The 24,897-nt window shown below is 40.4% G+C and overlaps 1 protein-coding gene across 1 annotated transcript in view; it reads right to left on the bottom strand.

The window, feature by feature from the left end:
- LOC119649702 overlaps positions 1-24,897 on the bottom strand; it is a 447,461-nt gene that overhangs the window by 164,797 nt on the left and 257,767 nt on the right. The window contains exon 2 of the mRNA XM_038051973.1: positions 18,909-18,950. Coding sequence (XP_037907901.1) covers positions 18,909-18,950 — 42 coding nt within the window. The remainder of the gene's footprint in view (positions 1-18,908; positions 18,951-24,897) is intronic.

Raw genomic sequence — 24,897 nt, 5'->3', positions numbered from 1 at the left:
TTTTTGCGGGTAGCCTTTCGTTGCTTCTGTTGTCAGGAGTGGATCATCACATACTTCATCACACAGACATCTCGGCACTAGCATAGCAGAAATCCACTCAATTAAAGTATCATCGACGTCATTTTCGATCATCAAGCCTTTCAGAAGGCGCATAGTTGAAGGCCCTTTCAATATTCACGAACACCCCGATCACGCACTCGCCTTTCAGGGTTGTGCCCTTTACCTTGGAAACCACAAGATGGGGAGCAACAGGACTATTCATTGATTGATTTAGCGGATATGCTCTTAGCGTCTTGCCAAGAGTGTGACACTAAACCAGTTTTCCCAACATTTTAGAGAGAGCGATGTTAAGATGGTTTGTATGAAGTTCTGTATGTTTCGATAGTCCACTTTTCCACGTAGACCGGAGTAACACATGCTACAAAAATATTTACTACAAATCGTTCTAGGTGCATAATACTGTTCCTTTTCATCGCTGGATAAATACCATCCATTCAAGGTGCTTTGAAATAAGCAAAAGATAGTATAGCAGTTCTTGCTTTTCCACTGGTAATAACCGCTCTCGCAGTATTCCACGTAATTTTGCGACATTTTCTTGTTGAGAAGCTTGCAGAAATCACTAATCTTTTACTCCCCACTCCTGCTTCCTTTCCAAGTTGGCCCATTCATCCCTTTGAGGGAGTTTTCATTCTTATTGAATTTAGAAGCGCAATTGAGAAATCATCGGGTTGATTTCTTGAGTTTTCATGGTCCCAACCTCGATACCAGGAAATCGTTTTACTGCCTTCATCTAGTTTTAGTGATGGAATTCGTCTCTTTAAAGTCCTCTAAAAGTATAGGATTCAGAGTTTACAACTGAACTTGTATGGTCAAAGGAATCCTTTCTAGCCTAGGGAGTAGCACTTCATTCACAAGGTGTTCATTGAACTTTGCCCAATCCATTTTCTTCGGATTCCTACTGGGTATTACACTCAGCTTGCCCGAAATAGTCAGATCAATTTTAAATAACGGTGGTGGGACAGACTTTGTTTAGCACCCGCCAGTTTCTATTCAACTCTAGGTCCGTTACTTCACTTTTCTTTGGCCCACCAAGCGTTGGGGTGCAGTCCACGTTCACTGTCGTGAGACCAGCTGAACTGAAGAAACCAGATAATTTCTCCCTTCTGAGATGGCTTTGGCTGCTTCTTCAATGCGTGGGCGCACAAAGAGTTAAGAGTTCAAACAGTTGACTCCGCATACGCTACCATATCCTGCAGTTCTTCCGTCGATGGAGTGCCCAGAGAATTATAGGGTAGATACACAGAGGTTTTTCGCTTGTGGTTAGCTTAGAGAGAATTCTCCCTGCATGATTGAATGACATGACTCTTCTGTCAGAGCAGACATAACAGCTTCTAATAGAAAGAAAGAGGATTTGGCATATTGCAAGTTAATTTGTTTGTAGACATAAGTGTATATGCATGTGCTAACCTCGCTAACATTATAGTCTGCTGTGCCCAAAGTGGGTTCTGCTTTCTCACGTCTGATTTCTCTCGATATTACCATCCTTGGTGGTGTAGTAACATCCATCAGATTTTCCCTTCCATGAAGCTCCGCCTTCTTTTGCAGTACCTTTCGCTAAATGAATGAATGGAGGTAAATCTTGTTAAAATACTATAAGGAAACGAAACTATGTCCCGCAGCGTCATAGGTGTATCCAGTATGCGCTTACTTGGTTGGTCTGTTTTAAGCAACAGACTCAACTTAAGTCAAGTCATATCACATGATAAATGTTCGCATTCTTTCTATTTCAGTTCTTCTTTCATTTCGTTATGAATTGAAAGTAGATTCACTGATTAATTGTAGTGGCTGCAAGGCAGTTGGTTACAGCTGTTGATTTCTGACCTAAAATCAAAATCACTTTTTTATTACATAGGCACATTACACAGTTGACATTCCAACCCCAATAAAAATGAATTAACTTATGTAGGTCATAGCTTTGGTGTCATTTAAAGTAACGATGGACCTATCAACGTATATTGATTCAAATCATGAAGATACAAATATTTCTTGGGTCGCAATTGATCTTGACATTAATGGCTCTGAAATCTTTAATCATGAATAGAAGGGCGTTAGTTTGTAATTGAAAGAACGAAATTTATAGGAATTAAACTTCTCTTGCCCATTTTCAGCTACTGTATAGTGGTAAAGTCCTTCTAAGAAGGCATCTCTCGCAATAGCTGTCATAACGCCTTAACTGAGCTGAAGGTTCTTAAATTATTCATCGCATGATGGGGACGTAATTGAGATTTCTGCAAATCAAAACAAAGGGACTAGCAATTAAATGTTGACTGCTTCTGGAAAATCTCTCATCATCATGCATGCCTTTAGACAATATCACCTTCGGAGCTTTGATGCGTAAGCGGAAATTTAATTAATTCTGATAACAATTAATCTGATAGCTGACCTTAATTTGTCTGAGAATGTAATCATGCAATTTTGCCATAGGTGAGTTCACTTATGTACACAAACGTTGGAATGTGCATTTATATATTATGCTACTCAGCCTCGGTAGGCTAATTAGCCTCATTTACACCAAATTAGCTCGCACATTAGCATGACCTTGGGATTTATACCGGTTAAAGGAATTTGATAACAAGCATTTTTGGCAAGAAATCGATTGATGAAAATACAGTCTAGTGGCAGAAAGGTAATATTATGCTGCCTCAAATGGTTGTTGAATTGACTTGAACATTGGCAAATGAAGTAGAGACTTGCAGATTTAGATGTCGACAGGGCTGGCATATAGAAGGGGTTGGCATATTGACAAAACAATGCATTGTATCTGTGAACAATGCGAACACATACATTTTCCGAAATTTCTGGATAATTATTCGGGGTTGTTAAAAGGACAAGACAAAAAGGGATATATAAATTGAAATATTGCTTTCTAAGTCTATCCAAGTCAGTATACATAAAGCAAATAGACGGCAGCAGAATTCGCAGACTTCTACTTAAATGCATAGAAAAAAACATAATATTGCATAAAAGGTTTTGAAAAAAATGGGAGAACTCAATTAATAATGCGAACTATATGCTTTTTAGCTGTCGAAATCGAAAGAATTTTCCATTTGGTAGAGAGTACTGAAGGCAGGATGCCAAAACCCAATATCGAAATATAGCACCATGGAAGAAGACGCCGGGGTGCGTCGTTTATCCACTGAACCAGTAGGAAATGGTTACCGGATTTTCTTTAATACTTCTTCTCTAACTTTTATCCTCTATGATAGGGGGGTCGGCTTTTCTGAATCATAATCCATCTTTGTTTGATAAGACATTTTTTTGGTATGCACAGAAACTCTCAGCAAAAGCGAGCACGTAGAGAATGCACGTTAACGAACCATATTTCCGCCACTTCCCTTACGGGTTCCGCGATGATCAGGTCCTTTGTATCTCCTGGATAATATTTTGTACGGTTATGCCAGCATGCAGAAAATCTTCTTCAATATCCGTTTTGGTGGTAAATTTTTGACAGTAAAATGTAACATGTTCAGGTGCATTATCCCCCCCCCAATGGAATAATCCAATTGAATAGGTACAGATATTAAGCCATCCATCCTTCAGGAATTGTGTCAATTGTACTGTCACTGAACCTTTAATTCCTCTAAATCAATGATCATAATATAAATGCACATTGAAGAAACTTACCTTACTTTCTTCATCTGTAACTTAGCACCATATTTAAGTCAATTTTCTGCTTGTTGGATTTGGATTCTATTAGTAACATACACAGAGGAAAGAGCGAGTTTCAGATTCGAAAAGACATTGCAAAGTATTGAGAAATTGTATTTTACTGCTCCTGCCAATTCTGCTAAAAGCTCAAACCAAATGGACAATTACCAACTTTCTCGCGAGGAATTCAATGTGAGGGCGTATGCAAGCTCCTTCAGGGCTGTGAACTAAGATGCGCTAACTGCCGAGGTCTTAAGCAGGCGCACTTATGAGGGTGATGACTTGGTGGTTTTTTAAGGACGGTTGCAATATAGCGAAAATGGGGGATGGTATGCGTGTACAGCATGGGCTACGCGCATATCACTCACGACCACGATTTTCTGTAGCATGCAAGCATGAAACTAAGCAAAATCTTATACGGAATATCATAATTCTTCAAAGCTATTTGGATGCGTGCTAGGGACCTTTCTTTATCAAGCGCAAATTAAGCACGTGCGACTTCAGTTCGGTGCAATCTCACAGCTCATACGCTCCCCGCCCCTCCGCCGGTACCGCATGTTCCCTAAATTAAGATTGTATGCAGCTAATTTCAAAGCGACACACTGGTCGTTTTCAAAAATTCTGCCTTGTTTCAGCCTTCAGTTAATGGATTCGTTACAATTGCTTCAATTTCCGTCTGTTCCAAAACTCCTCCTACAAACAATTTCACCTTCAGTAAACTATCGCTATTGATGGCAATCAATGAATGTAGGGCGGTATTCTTAAATAGATGGCTGTAGTAGTTTGTCAGTTGCTTCCTACTGTTTTGACAACCATTCAAAATAAATAACACATACCACTCGAGGTTCCATACGCATACATAGTTTTTGCTTTGAAAAGTGCTGCCGAAGACCACAGAAAAAGTTTGAAGATGTCGAACAGCAAGCACTGCTCGATGATGAGGATGACACTCAAACTCAAAAGCAACTCGCAGAACAATTGAATTGTGATACAAGCGAGTATCACCTTACGTTTGAAAGTCGTGGGAAATGTTTAAAAGAGCTGAAAATGGGTGCTTCATGTATTGAATGAATGACTGCAAGAAACACGAAAAACCAGTTGTGAAATTCTGCTCGAAAGGCAAAAATATTTTATCGAATTGTGACGGGGGATGGAAACTGATACTACTTTGAGAACAAATCATTGGTCGATCGAGGCGAACCATCAACATCGACTGGAAATCACTTTGGAAAGAAAACAATGCACTGTGATTGGTCGCAAAGGTGTTAACTATTATGAATTTCTAAAATGATGTTGACATGCAACGTTACCGGCAGAAAATGATCAGTTTGCATCATGTGTTGCTTGAAAAGCAACCATAATGGGACACCAGAGACGAAAGAGTAATTTTTCAGCACGATAACGCCCCAACACACACATCAAAACCATTGCTGTATGTAGCTGAGATGTACTACCCTTCCTACCCTACCCACCAGACCTGGTGCTTTCTAACTTACACTTGTTTGGCATCAATGGGACATGCACTTGCCGAGTAGCACTTTGGTTCTTACAAATAAATCAAAAAATAGCCTGACCATAGTTCGCTTCAAAAGCCCAACGCTTCTACTAGCCAACTGTGTATCTAGCGCTAGCCAATACTTCGAATAAAGTAAATTTAACAATTTTATTCTACGTATTTTACTTAAAAAAGACGGTTTGATATTTATACACCTTATAACTCCCTCCCCTCACGCCCCCACTGATGAGTGACTACCCCGCTAAACTTCTCATAAGACTTCTCACAAAAAATGGTCTGCCCTCCGCTACAATTTATAGTCCGTCATATGAACCTTATTACTCTTACCAAATAAGGGGGTATTAAGGGGGGTCACCCCGTGTGTCGGATCCGCGGAATCGAATTTTTGTTTGCCATCAATAGTATCTAGATATAGTGTACAATATACCGACAAAGTTGTTTTTGATATTCGGAGTCGTTCGGAAATTATAGTGTTAAACACGTGATAAGTCACATGCCAGATTTATGTGGATCGCCGTAATAAAGCTCGTATTTATCGGTCCGACTGACGTTCGAATGACTTCGCTAAAAGGACAAGAATTGAAGCGAAGGCCGTATATGTATTTCTTGAACCTAAAGTTTACGGACTAGGCATAGCAGATTAATGGTCAGTTAAGTTTTTATGGCTAAAAATCGTATTCTACTTTTTAAATGCGTTTTTCTCGAAACTGCATGTTGAAAATTGGCTGCCACCATAGTCCAATATCTACCCAACGAAATTCTTTGAAATTTTCAGGATTTATTCAGAACATATTTCTACGGTCCGCAAACTAGGATAATTGCGATTGATTCAGTAGTTTTTTTTATTCATTGAAGAAGCCGTAAAAAACACCAAAATTTAAAAAAAAAAGTTGAACAAGGCACTAAAAATTTAGTTTTTAATATTTTTTAATAATCCTAGTTTGCGAACTGCAGTTAAGTCTGTACGTTAAAATGGCGTTTACTTTTTTCTCCAAGATGATCGCAGCGCCCTCTCGCGTGGCAGCAGAAAAATCCCTTTTTTGGAGATGGGTGTATAAATTGTTCTGTATTTTAATAACAAACTATGCAATCGGGCTGGAAACTACTAATACTGCTTACTATGCACGCTCAACATATTAATAAATCTATGGTGAAAAATTCGTATTTGTATGTTTCTCCAGTTCATCACAAAAAAATTTTAAAAAATCCAAAAAAAACGGCCTTCACACGGGATGACCCCATTAAGGTACAGCTATATCGATCCACTGGACAAATTGCACTTAATTGCACGCTGGCACGGATATGTGATCGTCATGCTAACTACTAGAGAAAAGTGATTATATATTACATCTGGTTTAGTAGTATTCATACAATATTAGGGTTATTAAATAGCATTAAGGATTTCAAAAGCTTAAAGTGAAATAATCATTTATAGTAAATAATTGAAAATATGTGGGGATAAGATTGGGAAATTGGGGCGGAAAAAGTGTGTAACATGAAAAGGATGAAATTGCAATCAAATGGATTCCTCTAACTACTCGACTCCACACAATAAAGGAATAATATTCTTTGTCTGTAGAGAAGCCGCAATTCTACAAGTGTTCCCTCCCGATATTTCGTGAAATTGAAGACCATTGGTAAGGTCGAAAATTAATTTGCTATTTTCCTACCAGACTTTGCTGGTATAATATTATCAAGTGTTAATAAATTATTATGTTCAAAATGAGGATCCACTGAGCTTTTTAGCCAACTGACGAAAATGCAATTTTGAAACCACATCCAGGTAATAATGTTCGATTACAAAATATTATTATTTCGTTTAAAGGCCCAAAAAGCCTCATCGTCAAAGCTAATTCATGCTTGTTCCAATTTCGTAGTGATTGATACATGAAATGTTCCCTATCACCCTCAGCCATCACGTAGCACAAACGCATGGCATGTATCTACCTCATGGACATACAAGAGGCATGGAAACAACACAAAGGAGTGACTTTTATCATTCAACATACATATGTACATACATTGCTGTTATCACTTTTGTCATAGCGCCGCCAGCAATTTCCATGCCAAGCGCTAGTGCGGCAAACTATATTGTTTAACGTACAGCATAGCTACTGCACGTAAAATTGAAACCTGACATGGCACAAACATTTGTCACTATCAATAAGAGGAAAAATGTGAATGAAATGCTGATGCCATTCTGAACCTTGCAAACAAGATCTTCCCCTTGTTCATTGTTGTTGTTTTATTTTGTGGGAAGCATCTTGGGAATACAATACGGAAGCTTTGATATAAGTCGCGCACAGCTGAGACCTCAATACATCCATTGCTCCATTGCTCCATTGCTTCTAGCAGCAACATGATTAATTCGATATTAATCGACTTGTTTTCCCGCAACATTGCAGAAATATTTTCAGTTTTCATTCAGAACTGAGGAATAAATTCTATGTTTGCCAGTAAAATGGTAAAATGTGGCGTTGGTGGAATCACTCACAGCTGTGGTAATCTTTCAGAAAATTTGATGTACAGTATGTAGCATAGTATGCGCTATGACACTTGCAACTGCGTTGAATCTTTTTACTTCATTTCATCATATTCAGGTGAAATTTTAAAGAGACCAATCGTTCAAGAAGTAGTAAAGAAGTCCTACTTTAATATTCCGAACGTCCTTCAGGAATCCGAAACAGTATCTTATCAGTCTTCGGGCTAGAATCGATCTCCTCCTCTTACGTCTATATTCGTACAACAATTTCTTCTATTTTTATCAGTCTCGGCAATAAATTCGATAGGTTGATAGAGGACCATTTAAAGCAAAGAAAATAGACTCCTCTCCGCCTACGCTTCTGGTCAAAAGAAGTCCGCTGACGATAAATCACCCAACAAAGTCAACCAATTCACTCTAATAAAGGCTGTACTAAATGCTCGTTAAAAGGCGACTTTTTCTAAAATTAGAGCGTCTGTGATTATTGTTACGTTCGCGTTTAAAGCAACGTTTCAGTTTGCTGCTAAAGACATTAATCCGTCCTTGACATTTTTTAAATTACATTATCGCGCTGTGCAGCATTAAACGCACCCACGCAATATAGATGGATTTCTGTCGGGATATACTCAGTCTTTTACTGTTGTCCGCAGGCTTGGCTGTAATCCACCGCAAGGATTTGAAGGGCTGAATTTCGAGAACCTTTTTTAACCATTTTGAGATACTCTTCTACTTTAGATAGTGTTGCCGAATGGAGGCCAGCAGAATAAACCCAACTGCTGAGAATCGATGGAAGGCAATTTTCCAAACGGCATGCTTGGGTTCAAGGAGTAATATCTTTCCAATTAAGCAAAATTGGGACAAAAGAAGAAAATTGAGTTCTTTTTAGAAAAGCTAAGTTCAACAACATCCCCTTTTTGAGCTCCATAGTCAGACTTCAACCATGAATTAGCAACTAAGCTAAATTCTGGCCTAGGAACCAAAGCGGTACCACTGATACTAAGTAGCTATTATAGAATAAAAAAATCCCCACAAAAAACTGTGAAAAAGTCCAAACAGCTTAAATCTCAGAACATTAGCATATGAAAAGTTTTGAGTTAGGTCCAATATCGTCCGAAAATCCTAAAAGCGATGTCGACCAAACACCGAAATGTGGCGCCAACTGTTTTATTATGTTTTACACATTCCATCGAAATCCTGAAGGGACTACTTTGAATTTCCTCGGAGAGAGATTTCGAGTGAAATTTTGCGTGCGAGATGCATGGCAAACATGTGACAAGATGGATTTTTGCTTACTTTATGATGCCAACAGAAATAAAATTAAATCCGATGGGACTATGTGTACGAATATTGATACCAGTATTTATCATTAACATTTGCCAAGTCAACTTTCTAACTGACATATGACAAGCCTGCAAACTAAATTGAAATTTTCGAAAGGACATTTAAGGATTTCTTGCAGACGTGCGAGACAGAATAGCGCTTCAATTTCGAGAGTGGGAGGGTGAAGTTGTGTTAGATATTAAATATGCCAATAGATACAAGCTGGAGGATGTCAACTGAGAAACATCTTGCATAATAGGAGGAATTTGGCTCTGATTACCATGAAAATATCTGTAAACCTACGCTTGCAGTTCTCACCTAATAAGATGGAAACTTCACGGAATGTGAGGGACACTGAAGAATACATTCGTGGACATAACTCGATTTGAAAAAATGCGGACAGGAAACAATGACAATCTCTCCTTCCAAAAAAAAAGTTTATGAAAATAAAGCAATAAAATGAATTTGCACTTAATCGAACAGAAAATCCCAGGGAGTTGATAATGCCAACGTAATCACTTGTAGTGTTACCTCACCTCGCTCTTCTAACCCCCATCTTCAGCTGCGGGAGTTGAGTAACAATATTTTCCACTTTTCATAAAAGGTCGAAATTTTTGGGGTCAGAGGCCCACAAATTTCAAAATTATCTTGGAATAGAGTCAATTAACTTGGCCAAAATTCCCAAGAGTGTCTGAAAATGGAGAAAGATAAAGCCATTAAAATCTCTATAATCAAGAATTAGCTGCACGTTTCGGATACGTGGAGAGTTTTGGGATTTCATGTGTCATTAATAGTGGGTATAGCATACCCCATTAGTGTACGGACTCCCCTGTAATCAATCAATATTAAGCTAAGGGATTGAACACGGCGTATAGGTGGCCGCGATGGATGGCCAGCCACTATAAACTGCAGATTACTTAGCTGATAAATTCTAGGGCGTAATTTCGCCAGGTGTCTTAGTAACAAGATTAGATATAATAACATCTTCACCTTCAGCAGCGGAAACCAATTATTAATTGCAGAAGTCTACAAAAAATTTTTTTGGAAAAGCTCTTCTGATAATTTTAACTGATTTATATATTTATCTAAAAATGTCTGCCATCATCATTATGCTCTAATTTCCTTGATATTTCTTTGCATTTTCTTGATATCTTGATGGAAACGTTCTCCGTGTTCTCTACTTACAGTCCCTAAATTTTCAAAAAAATGGTCCAGGTGATTTTGGAGAAAATGTACCCATAGGTTCATGAGACAACTCAAGGCTTGAGAAGAGTTTAGTACTTTTTCGATTTTATTTATGTAATCAGGATTTTTATAGTTAAAGAAAAAGTTGTCCACAATATTCTCAAATGCAAACCATCTTTGTTTCTGGACATCTGTCATGATGTTGACAAAGTCCCGATCTGCTGGAAGGCTTCAAATATCTGACCTAGCAAAACCACTTTCTTTCAATGTTGCTTCCGCCAGACTTGGAAACTTTTTAGTCAAGCATTTGGAACATTGTCCATCCTCTGAGGGAGATTTGGCAAACTGTTTCATATTTTTTTTCTAAGATACCAAGTTTTTTCATCGAATATTGTTTTGCCCAAACATTAGCACCCTTGGCTCCCAACCCTGCATCGGCCAGTACTTTTTTCGGTCTTGACTGTCCCACAGCAATAAAAGCAAGAACATTTGGTGTAACCAGCTTGTTCCCTAATTAGTATATAGATTAGGGTGGAACGATTTAGATTTTTTTTTTATAATTTCTTCGGAATATCTGTAAAAAGTTGCTCTTTTGTGTCACTAACCCAACACAAAAACAAGTCGAAATACCGGAAGCTCGCTCCTTGGGGATAAAGGTTTTGTGTTCATCTTATGTAAGAAACTTCAACACACATTTTTCTATTCGTATCGCAGTTTTAGTATGGTTGTCTTCAAAATTCAACGACACACCTTACTTACCAAGAGGGATGACAGAATAGACAATTCCAACCATCTGGACAATTACTGCAGGATCATGAGATCATACAGGAGTTTCTGGAAAAATAGCCTGTCACTGAACTAAGCATCATTTAGTTACAATGCCAGCACCACCAAATCCTCTTAAACCCAGACTAGCTCTGCACACGCTGAACATGGCGAAAAACAATAACAAGTAGAGACTGTGTGGAGATTATCGCTCACTCAATAGCCGGAGTTGCGTCGACACGTACCTAGTTTGGCACACCCAATCGCTCTATAGTGAAAACGATTTTTCAATGATAGTCCGACTGCTTTCAACAGCTTATACCATATATATCATCGCGGAAAAACGCCAGAGAAGGGTATGTTTCGCCATCTATTAAAGTCGATTCCAGGAATTGCAGCAATAAAAGTGGCTGGCTGCATGCTATCTGCGCATTGTGGGCGGCAGCCAACAGATTCTATTTCAGCTCACAAAAACTGTTCGACTCAAAACGTCTCACAATAGGGCCAGGGGGAAGAGCTCCAACCAATAACGGAGTTGATTGCAAGCACTAAGATAGCTCAGGTAAATCCCCGCCATGCAAAGCTGAATCTATAGTAGCTGCAAGGGCAAGTTCCAAGGATAACATTGGAATAGTGCTGGCTCAGAAGTCCTGGGTGTATGGGAGCAGATTCGCGGTCTGCAAGGAAGGTTTACGAAAAAGCAAGAGCATATATCATCCTTAAGCTTGATTTAAAATATACATATCTTTTAATAGTTCTTTAGTTCTTTAAGTTCTTGATCGGGAACTTGCGGATATCCAAGTCTCACTAGAAGTCGGGAGAAGCACTCGAAAAGCAGTCGTGGCATCTCAAGGACTCAAGAACGGCCTGGTGTCGGATGAGCCCTGTATTTCGGATTGCAGAATAAGCAGATTCGACATTGAGGGTAAAGAAGCAACCAGGCTATACAAACCTATAGTCAAAAAAGAGGCATCTTGTATCTGACTGAAGAAGGAAGATGGCACATTTACCGAGAATGGGGATAACGGGGTCCATCTGCTTCTCACAATTCATTTCCCGAGTTCCGACTCCACGGCGGAAGGTAACAACATTTTTCCAAAAACAAAAAAAAGGGAAGAAAGGAGAAGTCGAAATTAGCAAAAGAGGCATGCTGGAAAGCTAGATTAAGGTGGCAGTGGAAACAGTTAAACCGATGAAATAACCCGGATCTTCCCAGTACTACAAAAAGGCCTACAAATCATATTAGAGTCTCTTTTAAGGGTAGTAAGAGGCAGCATAGCCCTGGGATATATAGAAAGGGCATCGAGGTGGGCAAAAGTTGTTCCAAAAGCAGGCGAAAAGGATCCTTTTTCAGCCGAAATCTTTCGGAATTTTGCCTAACATCTTTCGTAATCAAAACAGTGGAGACGGTCATAGAAAACGTATTAGAACTAACATTCTAGTGCGCAATCTCCTACATTAGCGTCAACACGCTTGCCGGGCAGAACGGTCAACCGAAACTGGTCTGTATCAGTTGATAGATGTGCTACCGCATACCATAGAAACAAAAGAAATAGCAGTGTGTGTGTTTTTGGATATCGAAGGAGCCTCGCACACAGAGATACAAGATGCCCTAATCTGCAAAGGAGTGGGAAACAACCTGACTTTCTAGATGGACAGAATGTTAGAGAGTGGGCAAATAAATGTACCGACAGGTACAAGTTCTGTTGTCATGAATACTACTCAATGTTGTCCATAGAGCGGGGCACTATCAACGCTCATGTGGAGTATGGTAGGGGGTGAACTTCTGGACGAGTTAACAAATACTGGAATACAAGTCCTGACGGCATTGTTTTAATCTGTAGGAGCAAATTTGAGAATACCCTGCTGCATATCAATCCAGTCACCATTCACTAGGAAACGTGAACTCGAAAACCGCAGAGCTAGAATACATGGAAACGAAAACAAGTGAGGAAAAAGGGGAGCTGGACGCTTTAGATATGAAAGGTTTTGTGTATTTCTTTTATAAAGACATTTGAGTGTGAATTTGTCCCATTAGTACGTAACACGTACGGGTGATATTGACATTCAAAATCTTGAATTTCCAAACAAGTGATAACTTTGACCTATTATATCTTTGTTAGTAGCAGTGCGATTTCCACCAAACTTGGTAGGATCAAGCTCTATATTATAGCCTACATTGCTGCATGAACGCATGCGTGGTGGATGAACGTAAGGGGGTTCTGCAGCCAATTACTGAAAATTACAGTAATATACTATTATTAACTTTATTTGAAGTGATATCGGTATGAAAGGTATTTCAGAGTCTAGACACCATATAGTGGTAGCCTCTTGATTTTTTTCAGATTTTTCGGTTAGGCAGTTTCTGAGAATGGCCCTGTTAAATAAATGACCACTTTCGATCCCGGAACTCTCCCTTTTTAACAATTGTCAAAACTAAGACCTGCGTATTAACCGAGCCCTTTCATTTGATAATCCACATGACTATATTTGGTGAGAAAAATGTACACCCCCCTTTTGCATGTATGAGGATCCCCCTTAAATTCGTTGTAAAAAGATGTAATTCACTGTATACGTGAGCGTTCATAGTTCCCACTATTGCATCAAATTCGCTATTAATTGCTGCTACAGTCTCCGAGAAAAATGCGTATGACGGACGGACAGACAGACAGACAGACGAAGTTCATATATATGCGAACGAGACAATACGATCAAGTCTTGGCTTAAACACCACGGACTGGAGCTTGCCGCACACAAGACGGAGTTGGTGCTCTTTACAAAGCGGCGGAAACAGAAAACTGTTGAAATTTGCATCGGGCGCATGTTGTTAGCTCTCTGCCATCGCTGAAATACCTGGGAGTAAAATTCGATGTCGGCGATAAAAATCAGACAAAATCGCAGACAGCTTCGAGCTGAGTATCGATCAAGCGCTCTCCGAACATGTTGCACCTATCGAACAACATCTAATCAGGCAGCATAGGTGATTACGGGATCATCCCGGTAGATATTCTAACCGATGAGGCAAGTCGTCTGTACGAAAATCATGAAGCGAACCTAAACTAGCGGTGGACACACAGGCTTATCCCAGACATAAGCATGTGAACTATGCGGAACCACGGTGGTCGAGGTACGTTCTTACTCAGTTCTTAACAGGACATGGTGGATACAGGAGTTAGGAGGAGTCTTTAGGTTCGGTCTAAATGAATCCCTCGATTGTCCTACGTGTGAAGGTGCAGCCGAAAACGCAGAGCATGTTTTCCTCGCCTGCCCAAGATTTAAAAGCTCAAGAAGAAAGCTTGAAAAAGAGCTAAATACCCGTTTAATGGTGGAAAATCTAATAAGGTACATGGTGCAATAAAATACAGTATGGGATGCGGTGATTGCAATGGTGAAAAGCAGCAGAAGTACAGCGGGGACATACAAGGGAAGCTACTGCAATCAACTGCACGCAAAGCGGTAGCAGCTCGTTTAGAGTGAACAGTTAAGAACTGAACAGCCCCGCGCAGTAATACCGGGACGGTGGTCCCACGGGGAGAGTATGGAGAAAATATGGGAGGTTTTAGTCGGTAAGAATCCGACATGCATGTCCTAGATTCCAGATACGTATGATGGATTCCCACCAGCCAAAAAAAAAAGGCAGACAGACAGTAAACCGATTTTAATAAGTTTTTGTTTAACATAACCTTAAAAAAAAGGTCAAATATTTGGGAATTACACTTGATCAAAAATTACTCTGAAAGACGCATGTCGGGAAGCTACGAGGGCTTTGATGACTTGCAGGTTCATAGCAGGAAGATACTATTTTAGATGTACACAGCAATAGTTAGAGCTACGATTACCTATCGGACGGTAATCTGTTCAGAAAGAAGTGAAATTATAACACACAAGCCAGGAGTTACACAAACTTCAAAGATTGGCTTGCGTGTGTATCAATGAATCAATTAGGATATGCCTGGAGGTTCTTCTGCGATAAAAGGCTCTCCAGGGACACAAATAAATAACAACGAAGTTTCACTTCGATAAGAAGTTTGAAACACGTTGGAAGAACTGGGCAAACTTGGAGAACGTAGCTGTGATATACGGCTTAAACCAGCAACTGATTATTTGGTACACTAACGAATCCCTCACAGCAGAGGAAGCGGGTGTCAGGTCACGGGTCCAAGGAGAATGTATTTCGAACCAATGTTAAGTACGTTAGCATATTCTAGGCGGAAATTTACACAACATGCTCGCCTTGGACAATAAGGTTTGGCGTTCGAAGGCAATGAGGTAGGTTACATAAATTCCTGACGGTTATTTGCTTGCTGGATATACTGTAACTAATAGATACAGTATAAACAGTAAAAGGAGCGGAATTGTTCTTTGATAACACAGTGCAACTGTACTTAACAGAAGACAATGCGCTCGGGAATTCTTCATAAAATGTTTGGAGAATAGACGATTCTGTACCCTATATAACGATGAAATGTATGGAAGATACCATGTCTGCCTGGATGATGTATGAAATCCAGCTTAATAAGAGTGGGGAAGAATATAAGGATAAAAAAAGAAGATTTGGCAGACCCTTCAGATGGTGTCATGATATAGACGAGAACGACAGATAGCTTTCTGCGATATAGATTTGATGGACTTTGTCGTCAAAGTGGTAGTTGAGAGAGGAAGAGTCCCCAAAGTCGGGTCCACAAGGGGGGTTTTATTTATTTTACGCTGGATGCAGCCATATGCGCAATCAAAAAAAAAATTTGCTTACTGCATACCGAAACAGGTTTTAGTTTTAAATCAAGAAGCCATTCTCGGAATATTACTAAAATTCAATAAAAACTTATACATAGGTCTTAAAACACTTCCGATACCGATAACTGCTCAAAGACGTCCTTAAGTGTATGCTAAAAGTACGAAGTCGTACGCACTCGTGCTTTATGAAATCGACAATTCCTATATGTAATTTTACAAGCCAATATGTACATTAAATTTAGCACAGACATGAACTATATATATTTATTAATTTTTGACAGAAAATGAATAGTTCAACAGAACAAAATTTCAAAATCAATCAATGTACAATAATTGATAAGCCAAATAAAGACAACAAATCGAATAGTGGGATGAACGCCAGCTTGGATGACTGCCATTGTAAATCTCCAAATAGCTTTTGAAATGGGTGAGTCACCAGCAGCATAAATATTAATATACGCTAAAAGCTAATTAATACGTTCATAACAGGGGAGCAACAACAACAAGCTATTCAGGAGTTTTGAATTAATATTTCACCGAATATCCAGCTGAATTATTGAAAACTTCAAACTGAAGGGACTACGTGCATCAGGGATGAACCGAACTCAGAGAATATTGGTAATGGCTGTGGGGAAAACGGGGCTTTATAATGTTCCGATTATTCCCATTGTTGAGTTTCCATGGAAACATTCCACAGAAAACAAAAAGGGGATCCCAATTATAGAAACTTCATGAATTTCCACTAATTATTTGGACATAGTCTTAAGTTTCAATAGCATAAAACACAAATATTGAAATTATGAAGCTTAGTTTCTTATTCCGAAACTCATCCCCATGAAACCCATAGTGTTGAGGGTGTATCACGAAGCCTTCAGGTGCCCTCCGTGACGAATCTGTAGCAGTAGTGCAGGTTTGTATTTCGCCATTTTGCAATTTTCATCAGATGCTTCTAAACTCCGATCAAATGGCTGAACAGGCTTGTTAATTCATAAATACTCGCAGAACAGTGCGAGCAAGGATAACGAAACTTCTTGTTGAGTATCTCCTGGCGCACTTTGAAATTTACCTCTCTAAACTACCTCAAGCGATTTGTTGTAAACAAATTTTACAACTTCATCATCTGGTCGAAGAGTTTCCGAAATCCATGGTAATGATTTCCATAATGATTAGTCCCGGATGGATTATGGTTAATAAATGAATTCCAATTAGTTTCGGCAAGAGTGTCTGTTGTTTCTCTCGCCAAGTGGCGAAGTTTCCTGGCTAAGAGGATAAATGGGCTTTGATGTAAGCTGATATAGATGAATTTCGCTTTTATACTGTTGCTTCTTCGTATCAATGTTTTAGGATAATTAATTTAAAACGAGGATATGGATTTGAAAGAGTGGTATATTTATCTTACTTGCTTTTCATTTTCAGTGGAAATAAATATAAAAAAAAAATATTGGCTGTCAGAAGACACAGACAGAAAAGCAGGCGGGTTTCAAAGTAGAGATATTGAGTAAGCACATCCATAATAGTATCATATAACGTCTAATTTTTTAAGGTTTTGTTTGCAAAACAATGTCAATGTTTGTCTGTCTGTCTGTCACACACGCTGCCTCGGTTGATATTGTTCTGAAGGCGCTGCACACCCTTAGCGCCACTAATCGGTAAGTCATATTCACCCTCCTACGATTACTCTCACTGGTTAATGCTTCCTCCCAAACTGGTGCCGTGTATAATAGTGTGGAGCGAACCACTTCGGCCAGAAGTAATCTGTGACTATATCTTGGGCCTCGAATGTTAGGCATCATCCGCGCTAATGATACACTGGTATTTGCCGCTTTTTCACAGGCATAGTCCAGACGTCCCTTGAAATTGATTTTAGCGTCAATCATCACCCCTAGGTATTTGATAACCGGTTTCGAAGTGATGACGTGACCACCAGCACGAATATTAACCGTATTCCTCTTCCTACGATTGGTAATCAAGACCGCCTCCGTCTTTTGTTCCACAAGGTCAAGCTGAACCATCTCCAGTCACGCTTTTATGGCCCAAATGGTTTCGTTAACGTACATTTCAGCGTGTTCATGTTGTTTCGCGACGACAACTACAGCTAGATCATCTACGAAACCTATTATCGTGGTCTCCTTTGGCACGGGAAGGACAAGGACCCCATTGTACATGACGTTCCACAGGAGAGGACCCAACACTGAGCCCTGTGGTACTTCTGCGGTTCTGTCTATCTGTCTGTCTGTCACAAGCACTTTTCTCAGAAGCGGCTATACTGATTGACACGAAATTTGGTGAGAAGATGGGAATTGTGGACCTCCAGACATGCAGTGAGTGATATCCTTCTACGTTGAGATTTAGGAGGGGTCCCCATACATGTAAAGGGGGGGTGTAAACATCTTTTCACCGAATAAAGTCATGTGGTATCAAACGAAAGGTCTCGATTAGTACTTTTCGAAACCGGTCTTAGTTTCGAGATTTGTTAGGAAAGCAGGGAGTGGGAGGGGTGGAAAGTGATGATTTCTTTAGCGGACCCATTCTCAGACACTACCCAACCGAAAAATCGGAAAAAATTCATGAAGTTGCCTCTATATGCTGCCCAGGCCTCAAAATACTCTCCATAGCGATATCTATTCAAATTAAGTTAATAATGGTATATTACCATATTTTTGGAGAAATTGAGTAAATCCCCTTTAAGTTTATGCTAGAGCTATAAAACTTGGTAGTAGTATAAAATATAGTATGAAGCATATTATACCCAAGTTTGATTAAAATCATGCTATTAGTAACAAAGTTACAGTAGTTCAAAGTTGACTTTACCGTGTAAATTTACAGCAACTAAATATCAATATCACACTAAAGTGGATAGTCAGACATGCTAAATGCATATACATAACGGGCTACAAATGGGATAGTTCTACACTCAAATATGTTCACAGGAGAAGCAAATAAAACCTTTCATACCTGAAGCACCCAGCTTCCGATTTCCCGACTTGTTTGTTAATATTCATGCCTACGCATTGATTGTAATGTAATTGTGTGAAGCTAATCACGATGTCCTACCTCTTCCACGACGAAGACCACAGTTGGGAATCCTTGAGCAGTCTCGGCAGAGTATTCAATATTTAAAATAGTTCTTAATCACACTGTACTCTGAAGTTTATTGTTTCTAACAAAAAATCAACATCTTCGCAATTATAAACTTACCTGCTCTGGCTGCAATGTCAGATCCAGCTCTATATTCATCAGCTGAAAAGGAAAGAAACAACACTCAGTACAACTCCATAAGTTACAATTTGATTCAAGTGAGTAATCCCAGAATAAATTAAACTTCCCGTTTCGTGCCATTGTGTGGGTGTTCAAGTTTCAAGTAATAAATTCTATGGTTTCTTCGGAGTCCTGGTCAAAATTTAATTTCCTGTCCCTACCTTTCATTTTAAAACAATGATCATCCAGGACCACAATTTTCAATAGATCCGAAAGCTTTCCACCTCAGGTTTTAATGGAAGCAATATTCTATTTTGGTCACAATAAAGACTACCCACATAGGCGCACGGGTTGATGGTTGGGTGATTTGTGTTGAAGTGCATTGTGAACAGTAATGGGTTATACAAAACGGTGAATCCATGCCAGCAGTTGCAACAGTAAGGGCACTGAGGCGTGGAAATTTTATGATGAAAGGAACTCATTATTCCTCATTATTGTTATTAATCTGGGACTTTCCAATATTGAGTTAGGTCGCGATTTCAATTATTGTGCAAAGAAATAATATTACTAGAGTGCAGTTTGCTCTATTGTAGATGCAACCGACGCACTTTCTATATAGAACGTCATTTATCAGTTTCTTGTGGTAAATATTTAATTTTCCGTTTTTTGTAATTTGATGTAATCTATAATAACAGAAGGGTAAATTTGGGGAACCTTCACTATGCTGGATGTCATAAACTGTCCGCTTTTCCTCTTTTTCGCCTGAAGCAGGATATCACTTTCAGTGGAGTGGAGTCGAAAGCTTTTCAAGTTTACGTTTAGTGAAATAGGTCGATGTTGTCCATTTACGTAATTGTTTATCTGTCTATAGCGCAGCATGAAAGTGAAGACAGGGAAACTATTTTGCAGATGGAATCTCTATAGTCACCTTATAAATAGCCCCAGTGTTTCACAGCGCTTGTCCTATACTGCCACCTTAATGTTCTTCACTTGGTAATATATCGCTGCCATCGCGTCATCGTTCCCGGTTACCTAAAATGCTTTTAAGCTCCCCCCACGATTTCCCAAGACGCCGGCACTTTTTCTGCACCAATTGCTGTTGGGATACTCATCGACCATCTTGAGATAGTGGATTACACTGCATAGCGTAACCAACAATTAAATTTTTGCTCTCCCTAATGTGTGACCTATCCACTGTTACTTCCGCATTCTGATTCCATGATACGAAGCATACAATTGATCACGAAGGCTTGGAGTTTCAGAGTAACAGTGCCGTTCACATTCCATGTGTTTCTATCATACAGCAACACAGAGAGGACGCAAGCGCAGAACAATCTCATCTTGGTTTTGAGATGACTGCATTTCCAGATTTTAGACAAGGCAGCGGAAAGTGATCTAGCGCTGTTAATACTTGAAGCAACGTCCATTTCGGTGCCATTGATTGTTACATCCGATGCTCTGTCCATTAGCAGTCAGAATGAGAAACTCGGTTTTGTAATCCCAATTCTACTTGCGTCTCTTTCCAAATGTAGAGCAATGTGGCCAACGTCCAGGACTCGGTGAGAGAGAGAAACAGATGTCATCAGCGTTGTCGAGGTGTTCGAGGAAAGATGTCTTAGTCCATTAAATTCCTTTGCGTCCTCCGGACATGACAGTATGAAGTCACCAATAACAGGAAGGAATAATATTGATGACAGGATGCTACCTTGGCGGACTCCCATTTGGGCCTCAAAAACCCCCGAGCTTTTACTCGGACGCAGCACGTGACATTTTGCGCCATCACATCCTGATCTGTTAACAACTATTAGTTTCTCTGGAATGCCACTCTTGCGTATAGCACGCCAGCAGTCAGTCCCTTACCGGAATGTTTTTGACGTTACGGTAACAGTAAAGTTTCAAAATTTGCAGGTTTCTAGCCCACATATTTCTTTGTTTTAGTCTCCTCTTTCGAAAACGGGGAAGACTTTTAGTGTATTCTTAAGTCCCAATCTCACCTGGTAAGCAAAGAGCAAAAGAGGAGCAATGAGGAAGGCAAGGTAAGAACTTCACTCCGGAATTATGCATAGACAGGAAATTGAAATCAATTCCTCAAGCGAACCACTTTCTTGCTAAATAAGTTAGTTCCCACAATATTAACTTTCAAAGTACCACTATCGCCTTATACCGAATAAATTAGTTTTTCATCATTTTTCATGTTATTCGGTGATTACACCAGAAAGAAAAAGAAGTTACTTGGTTCCGTCGCCTTGCGCTCGCTCTTGCTTCTGTACAGGCATTTAATTTTAAAGGTTTTGTGTGTAACAAAACCTTATTAAAATCGGTTCAATGGCCGTGTCCTTCTGTGCATTTGTCGTGTGCCCATTTTTCCGTCTGTCTATGCGGCTGAATCAGTTCTTAACTGTGGATAATTATAGTTCTCTCCCTTGCTTGCTTTCTTCACGATTCTTCTTGCCTAAGCTGCTCATGTACAGCTTTCAACTCCCTTATAAATTGATTCCAAGACTCCAGCATGAACTCCACTATCATCATCAACGGCGCAACAACCGGTATCCGGTCTAGGCCTGCCTTAATAAGGAACTGCCGACATCCCGGTTTTGCGCCGAGGTCCACCAATTCAATATCCCTAAAAGCTGTCTGGCGTCCTGGACCACGCCATCGCTCCATCTTAGGCAGGGTCTGCCTCGTCTTCTTTTCCTACCATAGATATTGCCCTTATAGACTTTCCGAGTGGGATCATCTTCATCCATAAGGATTAAGTGACCCGCCCACCGTACCTATTGAGCCGGATTTTATCCACAACCGGACGGTGATGGTATCGCTCATAGATTTCGTCATTGTGTAGGCTACGGAATCGTCCATCCTCATGTAGGGGGCAAAAATTCTTCAGAGGATTCTTCTCTCGAACGCGGCCAAGAGTTCGCAATTTTTCTTGCTAAGAACCCAAGTTTCCGAGGAATACATGAGGACTGGCAAGATCATAGTCTTGTACAGTAAGAGCTTTGACCGTATGATGAGACGTTTCGAGCGGAACAGTCTTTGTAAGCTGAAATAGGCTCTGTTGGCTGACAACAACCGTGCGCGGATTTCATCATCGTAGTTGTTATCGGTTGTGATTTTCGACCCTAGATAGGAAAAATTGTCAACGGTCTCAAAGTTGTATACTCCTATCCTTATTCTTGTTCGTGTTTGTGTTTGACCAGTGCGATTTGATGTTGTTGGTTGATTCGTCTTCGGTGCTGACGTTGCCACCATATATTTTGTTTTGCCTGTGTTGTTTTGATGTGCAGCCCAAGATCTCGCGCCGATCGCCGCCTGCTCGATCTGGATGAAGGCAGTTTGAACGTCTCGGGTGGTTCTTCCCATGATGTCGATATCGTCAGCATAGGCCAGTAGTTGGGTGGACTTGAAGAGGATCGTACCTCTTGCATTCACCTCAGCATCACGGATCACTTTCTCGAGGGCCAGGTTAAAGAGGACGCATGATAGGGCATCCCCTTGTCGTAGACCGTTGTTGATGTCGAATGGTCTTGAGAGTGATCCTGCTGCTTTTATCTGGCCTCGCACATTGGTCAGGGTCAGCCTAGTCAGTCTTATTAATTTCGTCGGGATACCGAATTCTCTCATAGCCGTGTACAGTTTTACCCTGGCTATGCTATCATAGGCGGCTTTAAAGTCGATGAACAGATGGTGCAACTGTTGTCCATATTCCAACAGTTTTTCCATCGCCTGCCGCAGAGAGAAAATCTGATCTGTTGCTGATTTGCCTGGAGTGAAGCCTCTTTGGTATGGGCCAATGATGTTCTGGGCGTATGGGGCTATCCGGCCTAGTAAGATAGCGGAGAATATCTTATAGATGGTACTCAGCAACGTGATACCTCTATAATTGCTGCACTGTGTGATATCTCCCTTTTTATGTATGAGACAGGTTATGCCTCCACTATATTTTCCTATTTTAGGTGCCTGTCTGCAATCGCCTCCAGCCTAGTTCGATGCGCGGGTAATCAAATACAACACGCTCCGCATTCTCGGCCATGTTATCACATCTTGGGTAGCATGGTGGCTCGTTGTGACCAAATTGATGTAGATAAGCCTAATACCCTCCATGTCCACTTAAGAGCTGCATTAACTCGTAACTTAATTCCCCGTGGCTTCTTTCAATCCATCTTCGAATGTGCGGAATAATGCAATAGGTCCAACGGCTAGTTTCTGCCTCGTTCTATTTCTTTTTTCATTCTGCGATGGATTCCCGCCGAGCTTGTTGCCGTCGAAGTACGCTAGACTGTCGGATTGCATACATTTTGTTGTAGAGACGCTGACCTTCATTCGCCAAAATCTCCATGGACATTATCCCCGCTAGTACATATGATGCGTCTCCTGATGTTATACGATAAGCATACCCGGAGTGCACTTAGTCGATACGCCACCCCTAGTGTTCCGCAGTTTGATTTGTTTCCTGGAACAGTTTCTCTAACTGGAGCTGGGTAGAATAGCATGGAACCAACTACCGTTGAAATGAAACGACATCGACTTTGTCTTGATACACCAACTTTCGGTCGTATCTTCGAGATCGTTACAGCGGTAGAGGAAGCTTTTATTGCAGAGCACTCTATATGCTTTTTTAAAGCTGAGCCTTTTGCCAATCATCAAGTCCTTTCTTCTTTTGCTGGTTAGCACTAGTTCCGTTTTATGTTCAGTGAAGTTCAAGTGAATTGATCTCCCACATCGCTCCATTTGCGTAGATCTCGATGTCGTCTAAGCGGTTTGCAACTACTGTTATCGCGATTACGTCCATAAAGCCAGTAGCGTCAACACTCCATGGTACGTAATTAACCACAATAAGGGACCTAAGACAGAACCCTGTGGTACCCCGCACGTTATTGAGAATAATTTCAATCCACCGTCCGAGTCGGAGAACAATCTTCTCGCAACGAAGCGCAGTTTGGCTAGAGGCTCTATGATTTTCAACCACTTTGTTGAATGCACTTCTTACATTGACTATCACCACTGCTCAGCATTTCTCATCTCGTATTGTAGCCCGTGCTAGACCAGTCCTCATGCTGATTGCATTGACGGTTGATTTCTCCTTACGAAACCCGAATTGCTTGTCGATAGGCCTCCTTGCTTTTCCGCAATAGCGAGGTGTCTGTTGAGTAGTGATCATTCAAATAGTTTTCCAATGGTATTGACCAAACATAGCGGTCGATATGACGAGGGATCACAAATAGTTGGCTCCTGAATGAGTATCAGCTTTTGTAGCTTCCATTGATAGGGCAATTCTCCATTTCTAAGGCACGTCGTAAAAGCTTGGGAAAGCATGCCTGCTGTCTTGGCTGCTAGGGGGTTTACATGGACTGCAGGCAGATTTGTATAGTTCACATCTTGTGGGAAGAGAGTGTCCACTATGTTTTGTTATAATTTAGGACAAGTAATTGATAGGAAACGTTTGCCCTTCAGAGATGACGTTATCGACCTGTAGGCGCCACCTCATGAATCAGAGTCAGCTTCAGTACACATCCGCTTGAAATGTTCGGATTTGCTTTTCGTGATAGCAACTTGCAAATTTTTCCTCCCATTTTTGTATTGCATGTACAGCTCCTCGAATTCAGTTCAGGGAGCATCTCGTAGCTCTGAGGTAGTTTCTCCGACTCTCTTCAATTTCTGAATTTCGCCAGAAATTGGGATTTCGTCTTCAGAAAGTGCTATTTCTAGGCCTAGAGCCATCACATGCCCGCTGCAATTTTTTTCGTCTGTCCATCTGTCTGTCAGTCACTCCCGATTTAAGTGGAAACGGCTGAACTGATTGTGTGTCCCTTCACATGCACCGAGTGGCATCATTTTGTGTGAGGATTAAGGGGGCTCCCCATAAATGCGGAAGTGAGGTGTAAATTTTCTTTCACAAAATGTTGTCATGTGGAGTAACAAATGAAAGGGGTCAATGTATATTTTTTGAAACTGATCCTATTATGGATGGTGAAACACAGGGGGTGAA

This window comes from Hermetia illucens, chromosome 2, assembly GCF_905115235.1.
Source record: "Hermetia illucens chromosome 2, iHerIll2.2.curated.20191125, whole genome shotgun sequence".
Classification (NCBI taxonomy): Eukaryota; Metazoa; Arthropoda; class Insecta; order Diptera; family Stratiomyidae; genus Hermetia; species Hermetia illucens.
Note: the sequence above shows the minus strand (reverse complement) of the source record. Positions and strands in the feature narration are given on the sequence as shown.